At 34.7% G+C, this 21,411-nt stretch overlaps 1 protein-coding gene across 50 annotated transcripts in view; it reads right to left on the bottom strand.

Annotated features, from left to right (window-relative positions):
* The window catches only part of SOX5 (SRY-box transcription factor 5), a 1,169,920-nt gene that overhangs the window by 455,509 nt on the left and 693,000 nt on the right, over nucleotides 1–21,411 (bottom strand). For 2 of the 50 annotated variants that reach the window (XM_086401774.1, XM_086401775.1), the window contains exon 1: nucleotides 8,743–8,927. The exons of 46 other annotated variants lie outside the window; for them this stretch is intronic. In XM_086401774.1, the coding sequence (XP_086257900.1) occupies nucleotides 8,743–8,780 (38 nt within the window). In that variant the 5' untranslated portion in view covers nucleotides 8,781–8,927. Of the gene's footprint in view, nucleotides 1–8,742; nucleotides 8,934–21,411 lie in introns of those variants that run through there. 2 more of the 50 variants (XM_086401744.1, XM_086401743.1) reach the window with 2 other exon arrangements.

Below are 21,411 nucleotides of genomic sequence, written 5' to 3'. Positions count from 1 at the left end.
GAAGAAATACTAAAAATCCACAAAGAAACTGTCATTTTATATGTATGTCAATATTTTAGCACTTAAATTTCTAATCTCAACCAGAAATCTCAAATATCCTCAAATATTACTCAAGCATATCTTGATTTAGCCAACTTCTTGAATGCAAATTTTCCATTAAATATGAACTACAATATGACCTTCCAATTTTTAAAGCTAGAATATGTCCTTATTGCTCATGTCGTAAGATTTTGTGCTGCAAATGAGAAAGCGGGAATGGGCTCTGTACTTTTACAAAATATATTCTTCCTTTCAAAATTTTCTTCCCAAAACTACAGCTTCATCAGGATTTAGTATGATTTGTTCAAAATCAATTTATTCAAAATTGCCTTATTCTATAAGCAAAAAAGTTTCTCCTGAATTCCAAACTTTTGTGTGTATATGTGTCGATCATATTCTTCAAAATAAATTATTCGCGTAACTGTTAGTGACTCCCAATTATCTTTTAATTTACTTTTAAAAGTCTGTTTATTCTGCTTCTTCACTTCTGTTCCTTAAATTGATATCAGGAGCATTTGGATATGCTTTTCTTTCTTTAGAAGAATGCTTTTAAAGCATTAAATATTCCAAAACTATTTATAGGTCAAATCAGATCCATTTTATTTTTCCAGTAATGCTAAAATTTTAAGAAATGATTACACTATCATATTTATTTCCCACAGTCCTTAGGGCTTTAAAAACAATATATTTTCCTCTGTTTCCCAAATTCTGTTTAGAACTAGAAAGAAACAGAGTACTTGTCTCAGAAAGAACATTTGTTGTTATCTTTGTTTTTCCACTCCAAGGTGTTCTGCTTGGCTAATGGTACTTTGCATATTAAAAGTTTTCTTCACATCCTGATGATACTATGGGGGAGATGAAAACCTGAATCTGATATTGGATATTCAGTTATCACTCATTCAAGGTCAAAGTTGAATTAGTGAATGAATCAGAAAATTAAACTTTGATTACCAGTTCACTCTTTTCACTACACACTGTCCTAACAAATCTTCAACATAGATCTCTTGTAGCGCTGATAAAAAAAAGAAAAAATATTAACTGATTTTATGACACCTTCCTGCAAACTCTTCTCAAACATATTATGAAACTCAATAGCAAAATTTTTAAATGGGGGTTGAAACAAAAGGACATCAAGAAACGTGTTTAAAAAAAGTCTTTGGACTTTGTAAATTATTGCCCAACAAACTCTGGCTCAGGGTAAATAACCCAAAGGAAGAAATGTAAGCAAACAAGTAATACCTTGACTCCAGAATTAGAATAAAAATGTTTTAGAACTTTGTCAATGTTTAGAACTTATCTTAACTGTTGCTGAAAAATTAATAGCATAAATAAAGCCTTACTTTTTCATCTTGTGTTCCCTTACATGAAGGCATATTGTTCGCTTTCAATCTTGGTGCTTTTTTTTCATTAGGATATTCTTTTATTAGATAAAAATTGTTTAAAAAAAACAAATTAACAGACCTTCTGTGAAAGTTCCACAATCAGTTCTCAAACAATCTACCCCCTTGGTGTCATCATCTTAATTCATATAAAAACAAAACCAAATTCAGTAATAAAGTAAATGATTTACTACATTTAAAATAAATTTTGATTAAAAATATACCAAGAAAACAGGATTTGGGCCTGTGTCCTGTTATACTACTAGATTAAAAAACTATCAACAAGCAAAGCAAGTTAACTCTTTCCTTTCTTTTCTCAATGTTCCTGAAGCCCTAAAGGAGAGGACACATCTTATATGAAATTGTTGCTCAAGTGTCCCAACTGATCTAACTCTCTTAAACTGCCAATATAAAAATCTTATAAGGTTTTGAGTGTACCTTTTTGGGGGGGAGCCCTCTACAGTAAATATCATTTCTTCATATTACATCTACTCTCAATGCATCTGATTCTTAGGTTTCAATGTCACAGAAATGATGGGGATGAAGAGGGGAGGCATGTGTGCACAGAACACAGGAAAATTCTAGGAATCTCCACAATGAGAAATATTAAAAATGAAGCTAGTAATACATTTTAAAGAAAGATTATATCTTCTGTTTTTTAACATTTTCTTTTCTAAAAAACACGTTCTTTCAAAGATGTGAAGAGCAGAAATAGAAACACTGTCACATATGAAAGTTTCAACGGATTTGCTGCCAGAAGCTTTTCTTTATAGTGTTCCTCTTACCTACAGTATGTGTTGGCACTGGCAGGTAGCCCTAATTCGTTAGTAGCCAAATTATTTTTGTCCTGAAGTACGAGAAATCTCCATAGCACATGAATGAGACATGGTTTACTAGTTTACACACATCTTTATAACTCCAAGAAACCAAAACTCATTCACAAATGCTTTCATTTCAGCAAAGAAAAGAGCTACAGAATACTAGAAATACCTACTTTGAATTCCTGATCCCCAATCTCCATGAGAAAACAAATAGAAAAAAAAATTAATTCCCATAAAGAAATTTGGTCCTTAATGCAAGAAAAATAAACAGCTTTCTGTTCTCCACACTACACATTTCATCTAAATCAAAATATTACAGTACAAGGCATTAAGAAAAAAATGTCATTTAGTGATAAACCTAAATATCTCCAGATAAAAGTTCATCACAACAGAGTAGTAGGTTTAAATAATGTAGTTCACCACAGTTAGCATGCTCATTCTGCATGATCACCAGCCACATTTATATACTGCTGTACCACCTTCACTAAGTTATAGAGAAAATAGGAAGCAGACATAAGCAACACTTAGAAATACACATAAAACACAAGTAATGATTCAGCCATAGCAAGAAATCTCTGCATTCCAAGGCAAGACAAAAGTAAATGTATTAATACTAAACAGCCAAGTGACTGAAATGTCACTTACATAAAAAGAGAGATTTAAAATACAATGAGCTGAGTTCAGGTTTGAACTGATTTAAGCTTTGACACCGACTTCAGATGTCTACGAACAACCACAAGCTTTTGTTTTTAGTTTTCCTTCTGTCAAGTTTTATGAGTAAAAAGTCCTTAAACTACCTTGTAATAGATTAATTACTTTCAAGCTGGGTGACAAAAGGGCATAATGACCGGAAAATGATACAAAAGAAACAGAAAAGCATGTTAATAAGTTTATCAACAAACCTGGGTAATTCTCATGAAGTACAGATTAAGGTTCAGTGGTTCCAAACTGGCAGCATACAAGTTGGGTTCATATTTGGGTTTTTTGTTTTGTTTGTTTTTTAAAACCACCTGTCCTAAAACGACATTGTTTATGCTAATTATCTTTGTTTATGCCACAATTCTGTTTGTTTACGACATTCTTTTAAAATACCATATCCCTATAAACAGTTCTCACCAGAATTCTTCTAAATCTTGTTTCGGTCTGGTCCTTCTCGGCAGCCCACTGAGCAGAAATGCAGCTCTACAGTGAAGGCGCAAGAACTGAGAACAACTTTGAGTCTCTGACTCCTCAGGCTGGCAAAGGCAGGGAGTACCGCTGAGGTTTTACTCTCAGGCTCCGAGGGAAAAGGATACTGATTGTGGAGAAATACAACATCCCCCTATTGGACAAGCAGAACCACACGCCACAGTATCTCCAGGGATGTATGGACTCTCAACTAGTAAGTGAAGAGAAGAATAGATAATGCTAAAGAGAAGGAAGAGCAGCCTCCAAACTACAGGAGAAAACACAGAAGTCAGAAAGGATGAAAAGGTCACCTCCTGCACCATTATTAGTTCCTGATTGAAATGAAGAATTAGGGGGCATTCTCTTAAAGAATGTCCAAATAAATGCTGTTTATTGAAGCAAAATATTATCAGTCTTTAATTTTTTTTTCTTCTCCAGGAATATCACTTGATTATGTTCATCTATGTAACATTCAAACCTTATATTCAGTATAAATGACAAAGCTCTCAATCAGTGAAAAGAAAAAAAAAAGAGGGGGAGACAGAATGAATGAAGCAATAAAGAATTTGCTATGTTTTGGTCCATTTCTTGTTCAACAAAAAATTTCCTTTAAAAGGAAGATATTTCATGTTTTGGTTAAATCTTTGAACATATTTCTATCTGAGTGCCATCACCTGAGTCAGAAACCTGACATATTAAACTACATTTAAGTCACAACAAGAGAAATATCAAGATTGCTTTATTTTCCATGTTGTTAGTTAACCTCATTGGAATTATAAATGAGTAACAAATTATGGAAGAAAACCAAAATCTATCAGTTATATGTAACTAGTCTATAGAAAGAGAGGTATTCAACATATGTAATACACATCTGCATTATACACATACTCACTAGGTGACTGGAGAATTGATAGTGGAAAGAACAGACAGTAAAAATTAGACTTTATCCATGGATGTAATTTTGCTTTTTAAATGCATTATGAATATAATCCATTTGAAAAAAGCTTCCAGCTCTATGGAGGAGTAATGTGCTCAAGTATTAGAATAGGTCTTATAATTTGCCTCTCAGGTATGGTGCATACACAGACTTTAGTTAAAAGCTCCCTAAGCACAGACAAATACATTATTGTATGCTTATTATACTTTAGAAACACAAGATAAGACCATACCAATGTGTGACATAATCCTAATATCCACACATTTCTATATCTATCAACCTGCTAAACACCGAACTACCTGACATCTAACCCTTAATTGCTCCTGGGAATCAGTCGGGTTGCCTGCTAAGTCTTCAGGACAGTCCTCCAGGGTGAGTGTGATAGAACTACAGTTTGTCCACTGCTTCACGCAGGCTGTATTCCAAACTAATATCTTAGCTAAGTTAGCTGGCAAATTATTGGGATAGTAATCAAAATCTGTAATCAGTTGTAGTTACCTTTTCCTCTACAAAGTAATAGTGAATAAATAAAATGAACAAAGGCAAATATCAGAACATCCTGAAAATATACTATCAAATAGGTTTACAGGTGCCATTAGGTGACAGAACGTGAGGGGAAAACTTTCCTTTGATTCACACCTAGGGGTTACCTGCTAACTTGAATGTATTTATCACTAATGAGTACAATGGGTTTAAAAAAAAAGAGGCTGCAATTAAGCTCTATGAATCTGTCCCTGGTAATAAGTATTTTATTACTCTGGCCAAACTTTCGGTAAAGTACTGCTAATGTCAGAAATATTCTTGCAGCCCATTAATGGTAATTTTTCACAGTAATTATAAATTTTAATTTTTCACAATACCTGATGCATATTTCTTTCTTTAGAAAAACAAACTTTCTTAATATGAAAAATTATTCCTTTAGTCAATATAACCATATGTAAATTAGATATGAATATAAAGTAAATAGTAATTTAAATTTTTATTGCAGAGATTTTATTCTTGTAATGTTCCCTTCAACATGTAGAAAACTGGCAGAGTGTTGTCTGCACCCGTTTTGAGAGAAGCCATCAAATAGGTGCTATTACAAGCTTAATTTGCTTCATTCCACTACCTTCAAACTCAACTTTTCTTTTTTTCTAGACATTAACAGAATGTCTTCTAAGCAATCATGTTATACTAGCTTTTTAATGAAGTCTCTAACATAAAGAGATCAGAAAGTGTAACAAGTAGCTTGGTCATAAAACTATTATATTACAATCAAATAGGATAAATATATACATGAGGAAAAATAGAATAATTATTATTGACAGTAACAAAATACTTTTATCACTTATCAGAAACAAATTGATATGGCTATTTAAGACAAATGTTTTAAATATTTTCATTCTAAGAATACGAAAACAATAAATGATATTCTGAAAGGAGAAGCCCTTAGTCACAATTTTTATTATTTATATTTTCAGGTAAAAATATAAATTCATATCTTCATTTAAAAAATTCTAGGAGAGTTCAAGCGCTCCTTCTAGACACTATTACTAACATTTAGACTATGTTGCCAGTTATCTTTCTTCTAAATAGGATGATGTAAAAGACTGCTTACAAATAATTCCTTAGAACATGCTTTGCATTTTCACCCACCTGAGAACTGTTTTTCATTAATTATAATCAGTTATGTTAGAGATGCTTGAAAATAAAAATTAAGTATTTCAACTTCTTTACTTTTTGTAATCACTTTTTATAATCACTTTTTATTTTACCTCTTTGAATATTTTTTAGCAAACAATGAAACTGTTACTGCTTCTGAGTTATTTAACAACTGTTTATGACAGTATTGATCATGTTCATTTCTACGGCTGATAATACAGACATAAGAAATCTACATCCAAATTTTGATCCAGATACTTGTTTTGAATATTCCTTAAAGTTTCAAATAGTCTACAGGTTGGAAAGGATAATAGAAGATAGTCAAGATTTTAATCGATGAAACTAGAAAAAAAAATTACAACTTCCAAAATACATAAACTCCAAGCAACTTATTAATGCCCTCCAGAGCAATGTTCTTTATTTCATATAGAAATTTAGAAGTCTTCTTTTTGAATTTGTGACTAAGTTTGAGTCAACTACTCATCTATATCAGGTGAGCAAATAGAATAAAAATTAACACTTGATAGAAATGACCTACATATTCAATGAAAGTTGCAGATAGTTGAAAAGGCAAAAAGAACACTGACTATATAAGAGAGTAATATAATTACAGCATATATACCTCCTATGGAGAATATAAATATTCAATATTGAGTCTGCATGATATATACTCTGTGTGGGTAACTATAGATACTCTCAGCCGTATGTATTCAATGTAAACAAATAGTAATGATTTACTGAGATTTTGTATGTACTACCAATTATAACCACAGGGGAAATTATTAAGAAATTGTACACTGTAGGACATTTTTCAAAATTATTTTAGCTACTAATATTTCCAAATATGCTGTCTATACTGACAACTCTATTGATTATCACTTGCTTATCTAATTAGGCAGTTAGAAAAGCATGCCTCTGGGTGATAAAAAATGAAATTCTCACTAGGAGGAAAAAAAAATGTTCAGAGATTTGAGTATCAGAATAGCAAATGGAAAAGTTTAGTTTAAAAAGAGATAATTGAAAAGATACAAATAAAGTTCACAGCAGGAAAGCTTGCCTATATAAAGGAATAGGCTACAGCCTGTTAATATGTAACTACCTTTTTATAAGAACAGTCAGGTTAACAGACTTACAAATCAGACTTAGAGTTTTATTTCTGAAAAGTATAGAGTTAAAGTATACTATCATTTCGTGCTGCTCTGTACATACTAGAAAACTCACTGTAGTATTAAGCGATAGTATGTTCCAATATAAACAACTTCAATATCTACATATGAAACAGGCTATGTTTACCTAAAAAAGCTAACTATTCTAAAGAGTTAATATACAGAACTTTGGGGGAAAAAAATCACTCAAAACTGTTAAGAAAGCTCAACCATTCGCTGGAATTATGTAGTGAAGATGCATCTTAAGTTTTAAAAAAAAGAAGATGAAATGAAAGAAAGAAGACAGTATTAAAGTATATGTACTGGCTATTTTATTTTCTTCCCTGATCTGATGTTGGTTTCTCTAATATATGACCATATTCAAGCATTATTTTATTCTCAATACCCTTCTTCTCTTCCACTGCTTCACTTCTAGAATGTTTTAATCTTTGTCCTTTCTTTTTTCGTCTTTTCATATCAAATTCAGTCTTTTGAGCGATGAACAGCTTGACTTAGCATATTTTTAACCAGCTGGTCTAGCACCTAGCTTGCATTGCATAGTCAGATACAACAAATGTTTATACAGAAGGTAGCTTTCATGAAAATGAAAAAAAAAAAAAAAGCCTGGGTATCATGCATCCTGGCTTTTTTTAGCTTTTTTTCTAATTCACCATACAGAATACAAAGTTTGAATTCTTTTTAATGGCAAACAAAATTCTATTTATAGTTCCAAAAAATGAACTTATGCTGGGATAAGAACTCAAATTTTAAAATTGCAATGTGTAGTTAGAGGAACACGAAGAGGGCTAAAATTCTTTCAAAGCTCTCTTTACTTGCAACAACATCAAATGGAAGGGTATTAGCACATATTTCTCTAATAAGAAATATTAATAACAAATAAACTTATTCCCAACAGAGCAAAATAGAAAATAAAATAAATAAAAATTTAACTTAAGACAGTGCAAAAAGTGGCCACAAAACTTAGAAAGGGATCGTCCCCATTTCTCTCTCTTTTTTTTTTTTGACATTTCAAGAGTAATGTACTAATAGATTACTGTGATGTTACATTTTCTTTAAAAAAAAAATCCGCTCTCTTATATCAACAAAAGGTCATGTGCTTTACTGAGCAGCTTCCAAAGTTTTACAGAAGGATCAAATAGGAACTTATAGCGTCCGTTTTAATCACCACCAAAGCCCTCTGTCACCCCAGAAATTACGACACAGAGATGTTGAAAATGGTAACATTCTGCACAAAAGCATTTTAAAAAGGTGTGGAAGGGGAGAAAAATATCAATGCAGGAAGAGTAAGAGAGTGAATGAGAAAGAGAAAAGCAGAGAGTGGGAGAAAGGGAGAGATGCTTAATGTTCATTTAATTTCCTGTTATAGGACACAACCTAGAAACATTAGCAGAGATCTCGGAGACTTTGCAAATCAGTTCCATTTGGTCTGGGCAATCACAACAAAAATCAGCTAACAAGACTGCAGAAGCACTCGCTAAAAGCTTCGCTAACAAACACGTTTTAGGCGAGCATCTTCCAATGGATTCAGAGACTACTGTAAAATGGGAGAGTTGCACTTCAATATATCAGAGGGGGAAAACTGTACTCACCTTTCAAACTCCTGAGGTAAATCAGGGTCAGTAAGCATGCTGGAAAAGCACAATTTCCCTTTGTCACAGCAGCCACCTATGATCGTCTCCAACTGAACCTGTCAAGTGAGTCCAAACCTTCTAAACCAATTGATTTTCTCTCTCTCTCTCTCTCTCTCTCTCAATCTCTCTCTCTCCCCCCTCTCCCCCTCTCCCCCCTCCCACTCCTAGGACTCCTTGACCAGTCTCTTAAAGGGGTAGCGCACTTCCAGCAGTGGGGTCTGGCCGCTCCCCCCTCCTCCAGCCGCACGCTCGGGCTGCAAGGCACTAGACAACCTCAGGGTGCATGTCCTTTCCTTTTAATTCTCCCTTCTAGACATCACTGAATGTGAGAAGTCAACTCATTTAGTGTGTCTCCCATACTCTCTCCTCTAAATAATAAAAGTCGCACACGCATGCACACACACATACACAAAATATGATTTTTGAAAATGCATTTGCTACTGATTAAACGAGAAATCTGTACACGAACCCAACCCCGATTCAACTGCATTGATTAACTCATTGAGCAAAAAGATTAAATGTTAGTAATAGCATTTTTACACAAAGAATTGTTATGCCTTCTCACCCTTTTCTAGGCTCTCTCCGTGCGCACACGGAAACACACACACACACACACACACATACACACACACACACTTGCACACAACAATCAGGCATTGTTCTGAGGGAAGAAAAGCAACTTTGACAGATTGAAATATAGCAGAGGCCCCTTCAAGGAAACCTGTAAACAACTTGTCACTCACTCTGTCGGTCTCACTGTTAGCTCGCGCTTTCCACAAAGTGGTGCGAACGTCCTGGCAACCCAACCAAAGTTTCCTCAGCTCCAAACTCCATAAAACACGATGTGCGAGGTGGAGGGGACTAGGTATCCACGTGCCAAAATAACACACACTCCAGGGAACAGAACCCCAAACCAAACCAACAGATGAAAACAAAAAGATGGTCCTCACAAACTGTCCTGCTTGGGATGGCTGGGGAAGTCGGGCAGGAAGCGCTCCCCTGGCTGGGGATCTCTTTAATTTCCTCTGCCCAGGCAGCCACAGATAACAAGGTGGACAAACTAGGGCTCTGCGGCTCCTAAGCTGGCTGGCAAGGCACAGCCTCCATAGCAGTTCCAATTATCTAGATAAAAATCTGGCAGGCGAGGAAGGTAATCAGGTAATGTACCTTTGACATGAAATGACAGAGGCACAGAGGCACATACACAGAGAGAGAGAGAGACACTTACACAGACACGCATGCAGAGATGGTGGCTGCCCCGTGCACCGCAGCATCTGGTCAGGGAGTAAGCACACACTCACCAACATGAGATAGTGTGCATTCTTCATACACACACACACACACACACACACACACACACTCAGTCACTCACACACGCTCTCCACTCCTACTGGGAGGGTTCATTCGGCACAAAAGGCTACATTACAGAGCCCGCCCCAATAAGGGAAAGAGAGAAAAAAAAGCCTTCCATTGTTGAGAGGGCAGGTCAGTTGATTAGATTTTCTGTGGAGAATTCCACGAGGAAATTCCCTTCAAAGCCGAAGTGATTAACTGGGGGCTATTCTGGAAATGGAGCAGACAATGGCTCAATAGTCTGCACAGCCAATGTCCAGGCTGGCACTGAACTCACTTTAAAAAAAAAAAAATAAAAGCCAGACTCCCTGTTCTTTTCCACACATTCCCCCTCAACCCCCTCCACTCCTTCTAGCTTCCCCTCCCAATCCCTTTTATTTTGCAGCTGGACAACATTAAGGGCCTTTAAAACCACAAGGGTTGACCCCACAGCAGTTTGATTAGGTCCCACTTTTTTTTCCTGGCGACAGTCAGACAGTAAGTTTACTTTTTTAGACATACACAGTGAGACAGCACACACAAATTCCAAAGAACAAAATCAATTATTAACCATATCATATTAATCAATTTATTTTTCGCTCAAAGGTTATAAAATTTTTGCCAAAGTTGATAATAACTTAATAATGAGGTCCATCATTCATGGGCTATCCTAAAAATACACATATATACACTACAAAAATCAATGTGGAATAAGATTTAAGCATGTCACTATGGAGTTAAGACACTAACAAAACACAGAATCATGACCCACCCTGAAAAAGCTGTTAACAAGGGATGTGGCAAAAATGACTGGATGCTGACATGATTTTCATTTTCAGCAGTTGGGGAAGGGGAAAGGATATTACTCATTATACTTTCTTGTCATTAGCCTCAAATTATTTTTTATTACAGCAACAACCCATTCCTACAGAGAAAAATGAGAAAGTTGTTGCATTTATTTTAAATATCTGTTATTTCAGCACTTAAGGGCCCTACTATCTAATATAGTCTAATTGATAAAGTATACAAAAATAATTTTTCTATTGTTAATGGTGGTTATGGGATTTAGGGAATGGTAGCATGCCTGGCTACATACACTTTAAAAAACAGTCTTTTTTTTTTTAGGTCTTAATTAGGGAATCTTGTTTCATCCTATATCAACAGAGAAAAATGAAGGAGGAAGGGTAAGTTACAAGGGGCAATGGGGAGCTGGGGTCAGGAAGAGGAGGAGGCAGTGAAGAGAGGATGCAGGGAGAACACAAGAAGGAGACATAGTGGCAGCATAAAGATAGAAACAAAGATAATGGCCATAAGGCAGGATGCTGAGATCCGTATGGTCCCAGCTGCTATCTTGCTACAGCTACTACCTCTGGTTGTTTCTCTAAAACTCTGATTCAGAAGGTCACCAGAGCAGGTAAGAAAGACAGTATGAGTGTTTGAGGCCAACTGTAATGTAAAGAAAAGATGCTCATATTAGAATCACCCTTATCTTTGGCTTTGTTTTTATAGACATTTAATATGTGCATGTTTAAGTACACACATGTCAAATAAACAAAAAAGGACATATAGGAAACTGTTAAATGGTTTATAAATTAGTTTAAGATCTTAATATTTTATATAAACATTCCTGTAGCCCTTCAAAAACACAAAGTATTTCTTGGAAAATTATCCTTAAATGGCATGAAACAGACTAGGAACTAGATAGAAAATTTGTCAGATATAATAATGAATATCCTAATAATGATAATTTAAACTAATGGAACTCCAAGCTCATAAAGAATTCTGTTCACATAGATTAACTCACAGATCATATGCAGCATAGAAAAGTGTATGGGTATGTATATTCCTAATAAGTTTGCCAGTGTTTAAACTTGGGCAAAAGAAATTTAAAGTCTTACAACTGGTTAGTGGCCCATTTGTTTCTTGAAGCCAGGTCTTATTTCACATTTGATACCATAATACAGAATAAAATAACATTCCAGAATTTACAGTTCAATGAAAATCCCAAGATGGTACATGGGATTTTTTAAGTGATTTAAAAGGCTTTTACATAATTGTTAATGAATTTAAATTTGATATAATCTCATTGTCACTAAATCAGTACTGCATTTGATGGATGAATGAAATAGTTTTAAATGTACCTCTCTAGGCTGCATAAGTTTTCTTTCATTTGAATTCTACCTTGCAAATTAGTATCTTTTGCAAGATTTTAGAAGTCAGCAAAAGAGAAGGCAGTTTCAAAATATTCTCTCAAATCCTGACATTGATAATTTTATTAAATAACTGAACTGATCCAAGCAACCTGATGCTTAATAGTAAATTGCTACTAAAAATCTTTTTATTTTACATTAAATGTTAAAGTGTTGAAATATTAAATATGTGATAGTAACTGGCACATATGTGTTAAATAAATCTATATTATTTATCAATTACCTGAATAGTTCAAGATATTCAATTGGTTATATATCTGGTATTTTGTACATTAGAATTAATGTCTACTGCAATGTGATTTTCCTATACTGTTATAGGTAGATCTCCAGGAAGTTTCATAATGTATGTAGACTGAGATACACTTTATCATTCACTGAACATTTATTAAGTGCTTAACGGCATGCTACAGCCTGTGGCCTTAAAAGTAGAATCAAGAAAATTTTCCAATAAATCTAATTTTAAAAATATATTTGAGCAAAATTCAAAGTAATTGTTTCATATGCAGGCTCCCCAACGTAAATATGGTAAGCAAAGTTAAAACCAAAAACAAGTGAAAGAAAAGCAATGACAAGAACTTACTGAACAATAATTAAATTGGTGGGAAATACAAAATGATCTACAAACACAGATATGAATATGAATATATCTTCAGAGGGAACCAAAGCACAAACTACAACAGAAAGCCCATAAAACATTTAATGAGTCTCTTTGACATAGTTGTAGCAGTATTATGGAAAATGGGATGAAGCTGAAAAAAGTGTGCTTTTGAGCTTATGTTGTTTCCATTGTAGATATAAAAATGATACTCACATAAGCTAGGAAAATATAAGATATGCTAGTGAATACTGCTGGAGAATTCTCAAAGAAATATCAGAATCTTTTACAATGATAAACAAGTTATTTCCAAATTTAACCTCTTTCAGCCACTGTTTCAGCCAGTTTTTTCTAATATTTCTCATTTTAAAAGGAAGAAAGTTCATTCCCCTATTTTAAAATAGAATTGTTGAACATCTTTTATTTTAATAACTAAAATATGTAGTCACAGGTACAGACAGCATCTTAATATTTGATATATGTTCCTATTATCAGTTTATGGAATTTGTAAGGTTATTTTTGAGAAATGAAATTTTTAATATTATAACTACAATGAATTTAATACCAGTGTCAGACAATACCAATATCATATTGCCTTAACCTGCCTCAACAGACATTAAGAAAATATTCACTTATTTCTTTCCCTGCAATTATTTAACTCTGTCACAAAATGTTTAAAAAAAAAAAAAAGAACTTCCAATCAATGTACATCTGTGAGCCATTCAGCAAATACCTGGTCAGCTCACCACTGATCTATCAGGGGCAGATTAAAACTCTGACTTAGAGTAGAATAAAGTCCTGTAATTGAATTTCTTTAGAAACACACCTAAGAAATTCAATAACATCTCTTCCTTTTTAAAGTCCTAAATTTCAATTCCCCATAACACATTTATGCAAGAAAATTGACATACAATGGTCTACAAGTTCAAGGTTTTTCCATCCTCACACTCTTCTGTATTATTACTTGGTTAGTTAGAATAAACATATGAATTGTCCTCAGATCACATTTTTGGCCAACTAGTGTTCTTCAACAACACTTCAAGAACATTGTCATCTTAGAAACTGCGGTCTCATACTTCTCTCAAAGACATGATCCATTCCCAGTAATAGCTCCCACTGTTTGATATTTTACCATTTATCTTCTTTAGAATAATTTTTAGTAATTTAAAAGTGATAGCTCTCAGTATCTGAGTACTGTCTACCAGTATCTGTGATATATATATAAAATAATCACATTTAATATTCAAAACAACTATATAAGATATGTAGTTGTATCATCCCAACTACAAATGAGGGAACCATGGCTTACAAAGTATTTGTCTGGTATCCCAAAATTAATAAATGCAGAAATGGGTAACACCAAAGTTATGGTAACATTCCTCCAAAGTTCTGAAAAGGCATCAAATGCTATTTTATCTCAAATATACCCTAAACACTATTAAATACCAAGTGTACAGGCAAGTGCTTCTAAAGCTGTTTTGATGCTAAGTGAATGTTTAAACTTCAAAGTTAGGTTGAGTGATGATTACTCCATCCTCACAAATAACTTCATATTAAAGACTGTTCCTTATACAACAACTAAAAACAGTTAAAGACGAGGCTTGCCTAGTGGGTCAGATGGTAAAGAATCTTCCTGCAGTGTAGGAGACCCAGGTTTGATCCTTGGATCGGGAAGATCACCTAAAGAAGGGCATGGCAACCCATTCCAGTGTTCTTGCCTGGAGAATCCCATGGACAGAGGAGCCTGGTGGGCAACAGGCCATGGGGTTGCAGAGTCGGACACGACTGAGTAACTAACACAACAACGACAACAAAGAATAGTACACTCGTCCCAACTTGATGGTGATGATAAATATCAGAATTACTATACTCATCGTAAAATTTGGCTCTCTCTTTAAAATTAACTTCTAAATGTTATCTTTATTAATGTGATTATGATCTGGGGGCTCCATAGGAAAATATAGTAACCCTCACTTTTCTTATTATACTGTAGTCACTTTTCTTCTTGTGGTAATGTGGGATGATAAAATGCCTATGTAATGAGATGATGTGAGGTGAATGACACAGGCATTACGATAGCATTAAACTACTATTGACCTTCTGATAAGAGGACCGATGTGCTTAAGTCACCCTGGCTTAGAGTCATAATATTGTCAATGGATGGGGATCACGGGCAGAACAAAGACAGAAAGGCGTGAGATTTCATCATGTTACTAAGAGTAGGTGAACAACTTAACACTTATGAATCTTTTATTTCTGGAATCTTCTATATAATATTTTCAGGCCATGGTTGACCATGGGTAACTGAAACTAGGTTAAGTGAAACTGCAGATAAAGGGGGCCTATTTGTGCAATTCAGTTCAGTTCAGTTCAGTCGCTCAATCGTGTCCGACTCTTTGTGACCCCATGGACTACAGCACTCCAGGCTTCCCTGTCTACCACCAACTTTCGGAACTTATTCAGACTCATGTCCATTGAGTCAGTGATGCCATCCAACCATTTCATCCTCTGTCAGAATGCAAGTATCTATGCAGCTGATACCACTCTAATGGCAGAAAGTGAAAAGGAAATAAAGAACCTCCTGGTGAGGGTGAAAGAGGAGAGTCAAAAAGCTGGTTTGAAACTAAACACTAAAAAAAATAAGATCATGGCATCTGATCCCATCACTTCAAGGCAAATAGAAGGGGAAAAAGTGGAAGCAGGAACAGATTTTATTTTCTTGGGTTCCAAAATTAATGTCAATGGTGACTGCACCCATGAAATTCAAAGACACTTGCTCCTTGGAAGGAAAGCTATGACAAACCTAGACAGCATATTAAAAAGGAGTGACATTACTTTACCAACAAAGGTTTGTATAGTAAAAGCTATGGTTTTTCCAATAGTCACATATGGATGTGAGAGCTGGACATAAAGGAGGCTGAGCACCAAAAAATTGATGCTTTCAAACTGTGGTACCAGAGAAGACTCTTGGACAGGAGTCCCTTGGACAGCAAGGGGATCAAACCAGTCAATCCTAAAGGAATCAATCCTCAGTATTCATTCAAAGTGCTGATGCTGAAGCTGAAGCTCCAATACTTTGACCACTCATTGTGACGAGCCGACTCACTGGAAAAGATCCTGGTACTGGGAAAGATTGAAGGCAAAAGGAAAACGGGCCAGCAGAGGATGAGATGATTAGACATCATCACCTACTCAATGGACATGATTTGAGAGAGGACAGGGCAGCCTGGCATGCTGCAGTCCATGGGGTCACAAAGAGTTGAACATGATTTACCAACTGAATATCACCTTCTAGTCACCATGTAACTATTCGGAAGTAAAATTTCTGTCTTACAGAAAGAATCATTTTAAGAAAAGGTATCTATTAGGAAGATTAATCTAACTTACACTTTTACTTTTTTACTCATTACACAATCATCTTTCTTTGTGTTAAGTAGTGTTGTCTAACTGTTGTCAGTTCAAGAGGCCAAAAAAGACATGAACCAATCACTCTGGTGGTAAAAGTCAAGATTCCTATTTAGAAAAAAAAAAAAAAAATCCATATAACCCATTAGAAGAGAATCTATCCAAATGGGCACTTTTTGATCACTGAACTTTCTGTTATGTATTTCTCAACTAGGAAAGAAATTTAGGGAAGACACTATACTGATATTTTACCTAGAGGCAGCAGCAAAGTGTGGCTTGGATTCTTACTTATTAGATAATTTATACAAAATATTTTAGTGTACACCTTTCAGGGAAGTTTTTCCACTGTAGTTGAGGTAGCTATTTCTTAATATTAACTAATCAGAACAGAAATAAGGGAAAATAGAGTAATATATGAAAATATTTGAACAATTAGTTTCATTTTTGATCCCACTTTGTCTACTCTAAATGACAAATATATCCTATTCACAGTAAATGAAAATGTTACCTATTAATAATGTTCAGTCTACTTACATCTGTAACAGCTGAGAGGGAAGAAGCATGGCTAAGCTGAAAGTAAAAAGGCCTGAGCTCTAGGGGAGCCTCAATTCCTTCCTCACTGGTGATGCAATCTTGCCTATACCTTTAACATCTCAGGGAAGATGATTTTTAAAGTCCTTCTTGACTCTCATATTCCAATTCTATAATCTCTTCTTTGATAAATCAATTTATAATCTGCAAAATAAAATGTCTTACCCTTCTCAGTTTTGTTTCAGTTTAAAAATGTTCCATTTTTTAAAATGTTTTAAGAGCAATTCTTGTACTTTATTTTAACCCCTTTAAGTATGTGATGACTCTACACCCACAAAACAAGATAGTGAAGGGCCTTCCCTGGTGCTCCAGTGGTTAAGAATCCACCTTCTAATGCAGGGCATGCAGGTTCAATCCCTCGGTCAGGGAAATAAGATCCTACGTGCTCTGGAGCAACTAAAACCCATGAGCTGCAACTGGAGAAGACCAAATGCTGCGGTGAAGACACAGCTCAGTCAAAATAAATAAATATAAAGTTAATTAATTCATTAAAGATTGTGAAGAAAAGTATCTGATTAATTGAAGTGAAAATTGCTCAGTCCTGTCAGACTCTTTGTGACCACATGGACTATACGGTCCATGGCATTCCCCACGCCAGACTACTGGAGTGGGTAGCCTTTTCCTTCTCCAGGGGATCTTCCCAACCCAGAAATCGAACCCAGGTCTCCCGCATTGCAGGCAGATTCTTTACCAGTTGAGCCACAAGAGAAGCCCAACAGTACTGGAGGTGGGTATCCTATCCCTTCTCCAGAGGGTCTTTGATTAATTTGTTGGCTAAGTTCAATTAAGTTAAAACAACTAGGAGAACTTAACTCGTCACACACACACACACACACACACACACACACACACACACAAACACATTTGTAAATAACTAATTTTATCACTAAATTCACCTATTTGTGATTCTGAAAATTTTGTGCTTAAACTTTCAAGTCACAACTTTCATTTTTTTCTAAGTGCAATTACATTTATTGGTATTATCTGATTTAATGAGAGAAGTAAAGGCAGTTTATTACTACATTGAACATGTTACATTGTGTGATGACAGTGACTGGCATTGCAGGGAGAAATAAACACAAGGGATTCTGTCTTTATCTGAAATTTCAAAATATCGAATGAGAAACTCAAAGACAAACTGAAAAGTTGAAATGTGAGAAATCCTGACAGGTAAATTGTGTTCAAGAAAACCTACTTTTCAAAATGAAGTTTGTGGACACTCTGTGGAACTCCTGCCAAATACACAGCTTCTTTTTTTTTTCCACATTATTAACTAAAATGACTTACTGCCATAATTTAGAAAATAATTCAGTCAGACTATGCACAGGATTAAAGAAAATAGATATTATCAAAAGAATATATTCATACAATTATTCAGTAAGCATGGATAGAACATTTAATTTACACTTGTATTATAAATCACCTTTATATATTAAAACATCATTGTTTATAACGCACACTTTCATAAATAGGAAAAAAAGACATACTGATATTTGTAAATTTCCCTGAAGTTGAAGAACTATTTAGGTATCAAATGGTGTATTAGTATTTAAAAATACTTAATTGTGTGTGTGTGTGCTAATTGCTCAGTTTTGTCTGACTCTTTGTGACCTTATGGACTGTAGCCTGCCAGGCTTCTGTGTCCATGGGATTCACCACGCAAGAATACTGCAGTGAGTTGACATTCCCTTCTCTAGGGGATCTTCCCAACTCAGGGATCAAACCTAGGTCTCCTGCATTGGAGGCAGATCTGAGCCACCAAGGAAGCCCTTTAAACAAATCATGGGTCTGTAATCTGAAACATTTATTTGGCTTTCCTGGTAGCTCAGCTGGTAAAGAATCTGCCTACAATGTAGGAGACCCTGGTTTGATTCCTGGGTCGGGAAGATCCCTTGGAGAATGGATAGGCTACCCACTCCAATATTCTGGCCTGGAGAATTCTGGACTCTATAGTCCATGGGGTCCCAAAAAGTCAGACACGACTGAACGACTTTCACTTTCACTTTTCACTTAAAGCATATATTAAAAGACTTTAGGAATTTGTAAGACATGCCAGCACCACAAGCATACCTTAAAAAAATAAAAATGCATACGCTTCCTGGTTTGGGGACCAAACTTCAGATTTACTCAGTCTTTATAGGTGAGCCATTATTCTTAATCTTAAAGTATAAGTCATCTTAGTAAGCATTTTTCTATTATTGAGTGTGTTCAATGAATTTTACTAGACTTATTGAGGGGAAAAAAACAAATACACATAACAATTTTTATGTTTTTTATGAACCTCTTTTCTGGCCACGGCACTCTGATAAAAGGTGAGGGCACAAAGATAAACTTTTTTTTTTTCCAAGGAATTAGGACCTACTGAAAAATATGGACTTTCTGTTACAATAAAAAAAATTATCAAGTTCTTACGAACTAGAAATCTACAATTTTCACACAGGTTAATTAATTTTCAAAACAAATCTGGAATGTATCAGTTATGAATATTAGTTCCACATCACAGAAATGGTAAGCGAAATACAGGAACAAAAATTATCTATCTTTGGATTACATAACTAGCAATAGGCAAAACCACTATTTGAACCCATGGACTTCCCTGGTGGCTCAAGCGGTAAAGCGTTTGCCTACAATGCAAGAGACCAGGGTTTGATCCCTGGGTCAGGAAGATCCCCTGGAGAAGGAAATGGCAACCCACTCCAGTATTCTTGCCTGGAAAATCCCATGGACAGAGGAGACTGGTTGGCTATAGTCCATGGGGTCGCAAAGAGTCAGACACGACTGAACGACTTCACTTTCATTTTCACTTTCTTCCAATTACAAACCTCATGCCTGTTCTACTCTACAAGACAGCTACTTTTGAAAGTTATCACACCATAAGATAAAATGATAAAAGTATTATTCAGTGAAACAAAATTCTGTGGGTAGTTTAAGTAACAAGTGGTTTTAAAATAACTTATTTTCTGACCTTCAAGAATTTTAGTATTAGTTTGTTGGAGTTAAGAAAATATAGATTAGAGAATCAATTGAAAATCTCAGAAGCACTATGAGAATTCAGAATCATAACAGGGAACAAATGTAGTATACAGAAATCAATAACTTTTGTATATATAACACCCAGTTATCAAAAGATAATGGGAAAAAAAGACCTCATCAGTATTAGTAACACAAATAATAAAATATCTAAGAATAAAATCATTCATATAAAGACCTATCTGAAGAATGCTTTGACACAATATGGAAAGATATACTATGTTTCTGGATAGGTAGCATCAATATGATTTCTCTCTAAATGAATGTATAGATTTAATAAGTTCAAGTTAAAATACCAGCCTATGCTTAAAATACTAGACAAACTAATTAAAAAGTCAGTCTTGAAAAATAAACAAATAAGAAAAATAATTTTTTAAATTCCAAATGGATAAAGATTTAGATGTAAAGAATAAAACCATAAATCTACCAGAAGAGAACATGAGTAAACTGCTGTATAAACTTGGAGTAGTCTTACTAGTTTGGAAAAACAGTTTATGCAACCTATATCAAAGGAATTCAATAACCTCCATGATATATAAAGAGTTTTTTTTAATCAATGAGGAAAAGGTCAACAACCCAATAGTGGAAACAGACAAATGATATAACTTATTCAAAGGGAAGGAAATAGAATTGGTTCTTAAACAAAGAAAAAGATGCTCAATATCCTTTAACATAAATGCAGTTTATAACTACAGGGTGATTATTATATTTTTAACCTATTAGCTTAGCAAAAATGAAAAGTATTTGTCTATTATTATTTGTTAGACTGTATTATTCACTCATAAATAATTTATTCTCTCCCTTGTTAAATTCCCTTGCAACAGATTTCATTTCCTACCCCACTGACATTATCTTAGACATGTTATGTGCTTTGGTCACTGAAATATGCAGCTTTCTCTGTGAATGTCTGATTTGGTTCAGCTACCTTATCTTGTTTCTGTCTTCCACCATGAAAACAGTGTATCTCAGATAAGGGCTATTCAATCAGCCTGGGTCCTAGGAACGAGAAGAGACTTAGTTCAATAAGGTCAACACACAGCTGACCCACAGAGACTTCATGTTACACATGCAAGAAAAGATTCGTTTCAAAACAGTAACCCACAGAGAGAGTGGCCTTGTTTGTTAACACAGCAAAATCTTACTAACACCTACAGTCTGTTGGTGACTTATGGAAACACGTGCTCTTGTATATTACTAGTAGAAATGTATATCAATATAAACCTTCTGGACAGTAATTTGAAAATAACTACCAAAATTACAAACGCAATTCCACTTCTGGGAATTTATTAGAGATATACTTTCAAATGTGCAGGATGTCATGTATTCAAATTTAGTTACTGTGGAACAGCACATAATAGCATAGAACTGTTAACAATCCAAAGGTCATTAATCAGGGAAACAACAAAGCCATATTAAACTACAAAGCTATTAACAAAAGCATAAAGAACGTAAGTATGCACTGAT

This window comes from Bos grunniens, chromosome 5 (assembly GCF_055505025.1).
Source record: "Bos grunniens cultivar Pamir isolate PY7600 chromosome 5, Bosgru_T2T1.0, whole genome shotgun sequence".
Classification (NCBI taxonomy): domain Eukaryota; kingdom Metazoa; phylum Chordata; class Mammalia; order Artiodactyla; family Bovidae; genus Bos; species Bos grunniens.
This window is presented reverse-complemented; position numbering and strand designations above follow the sequence as displayed.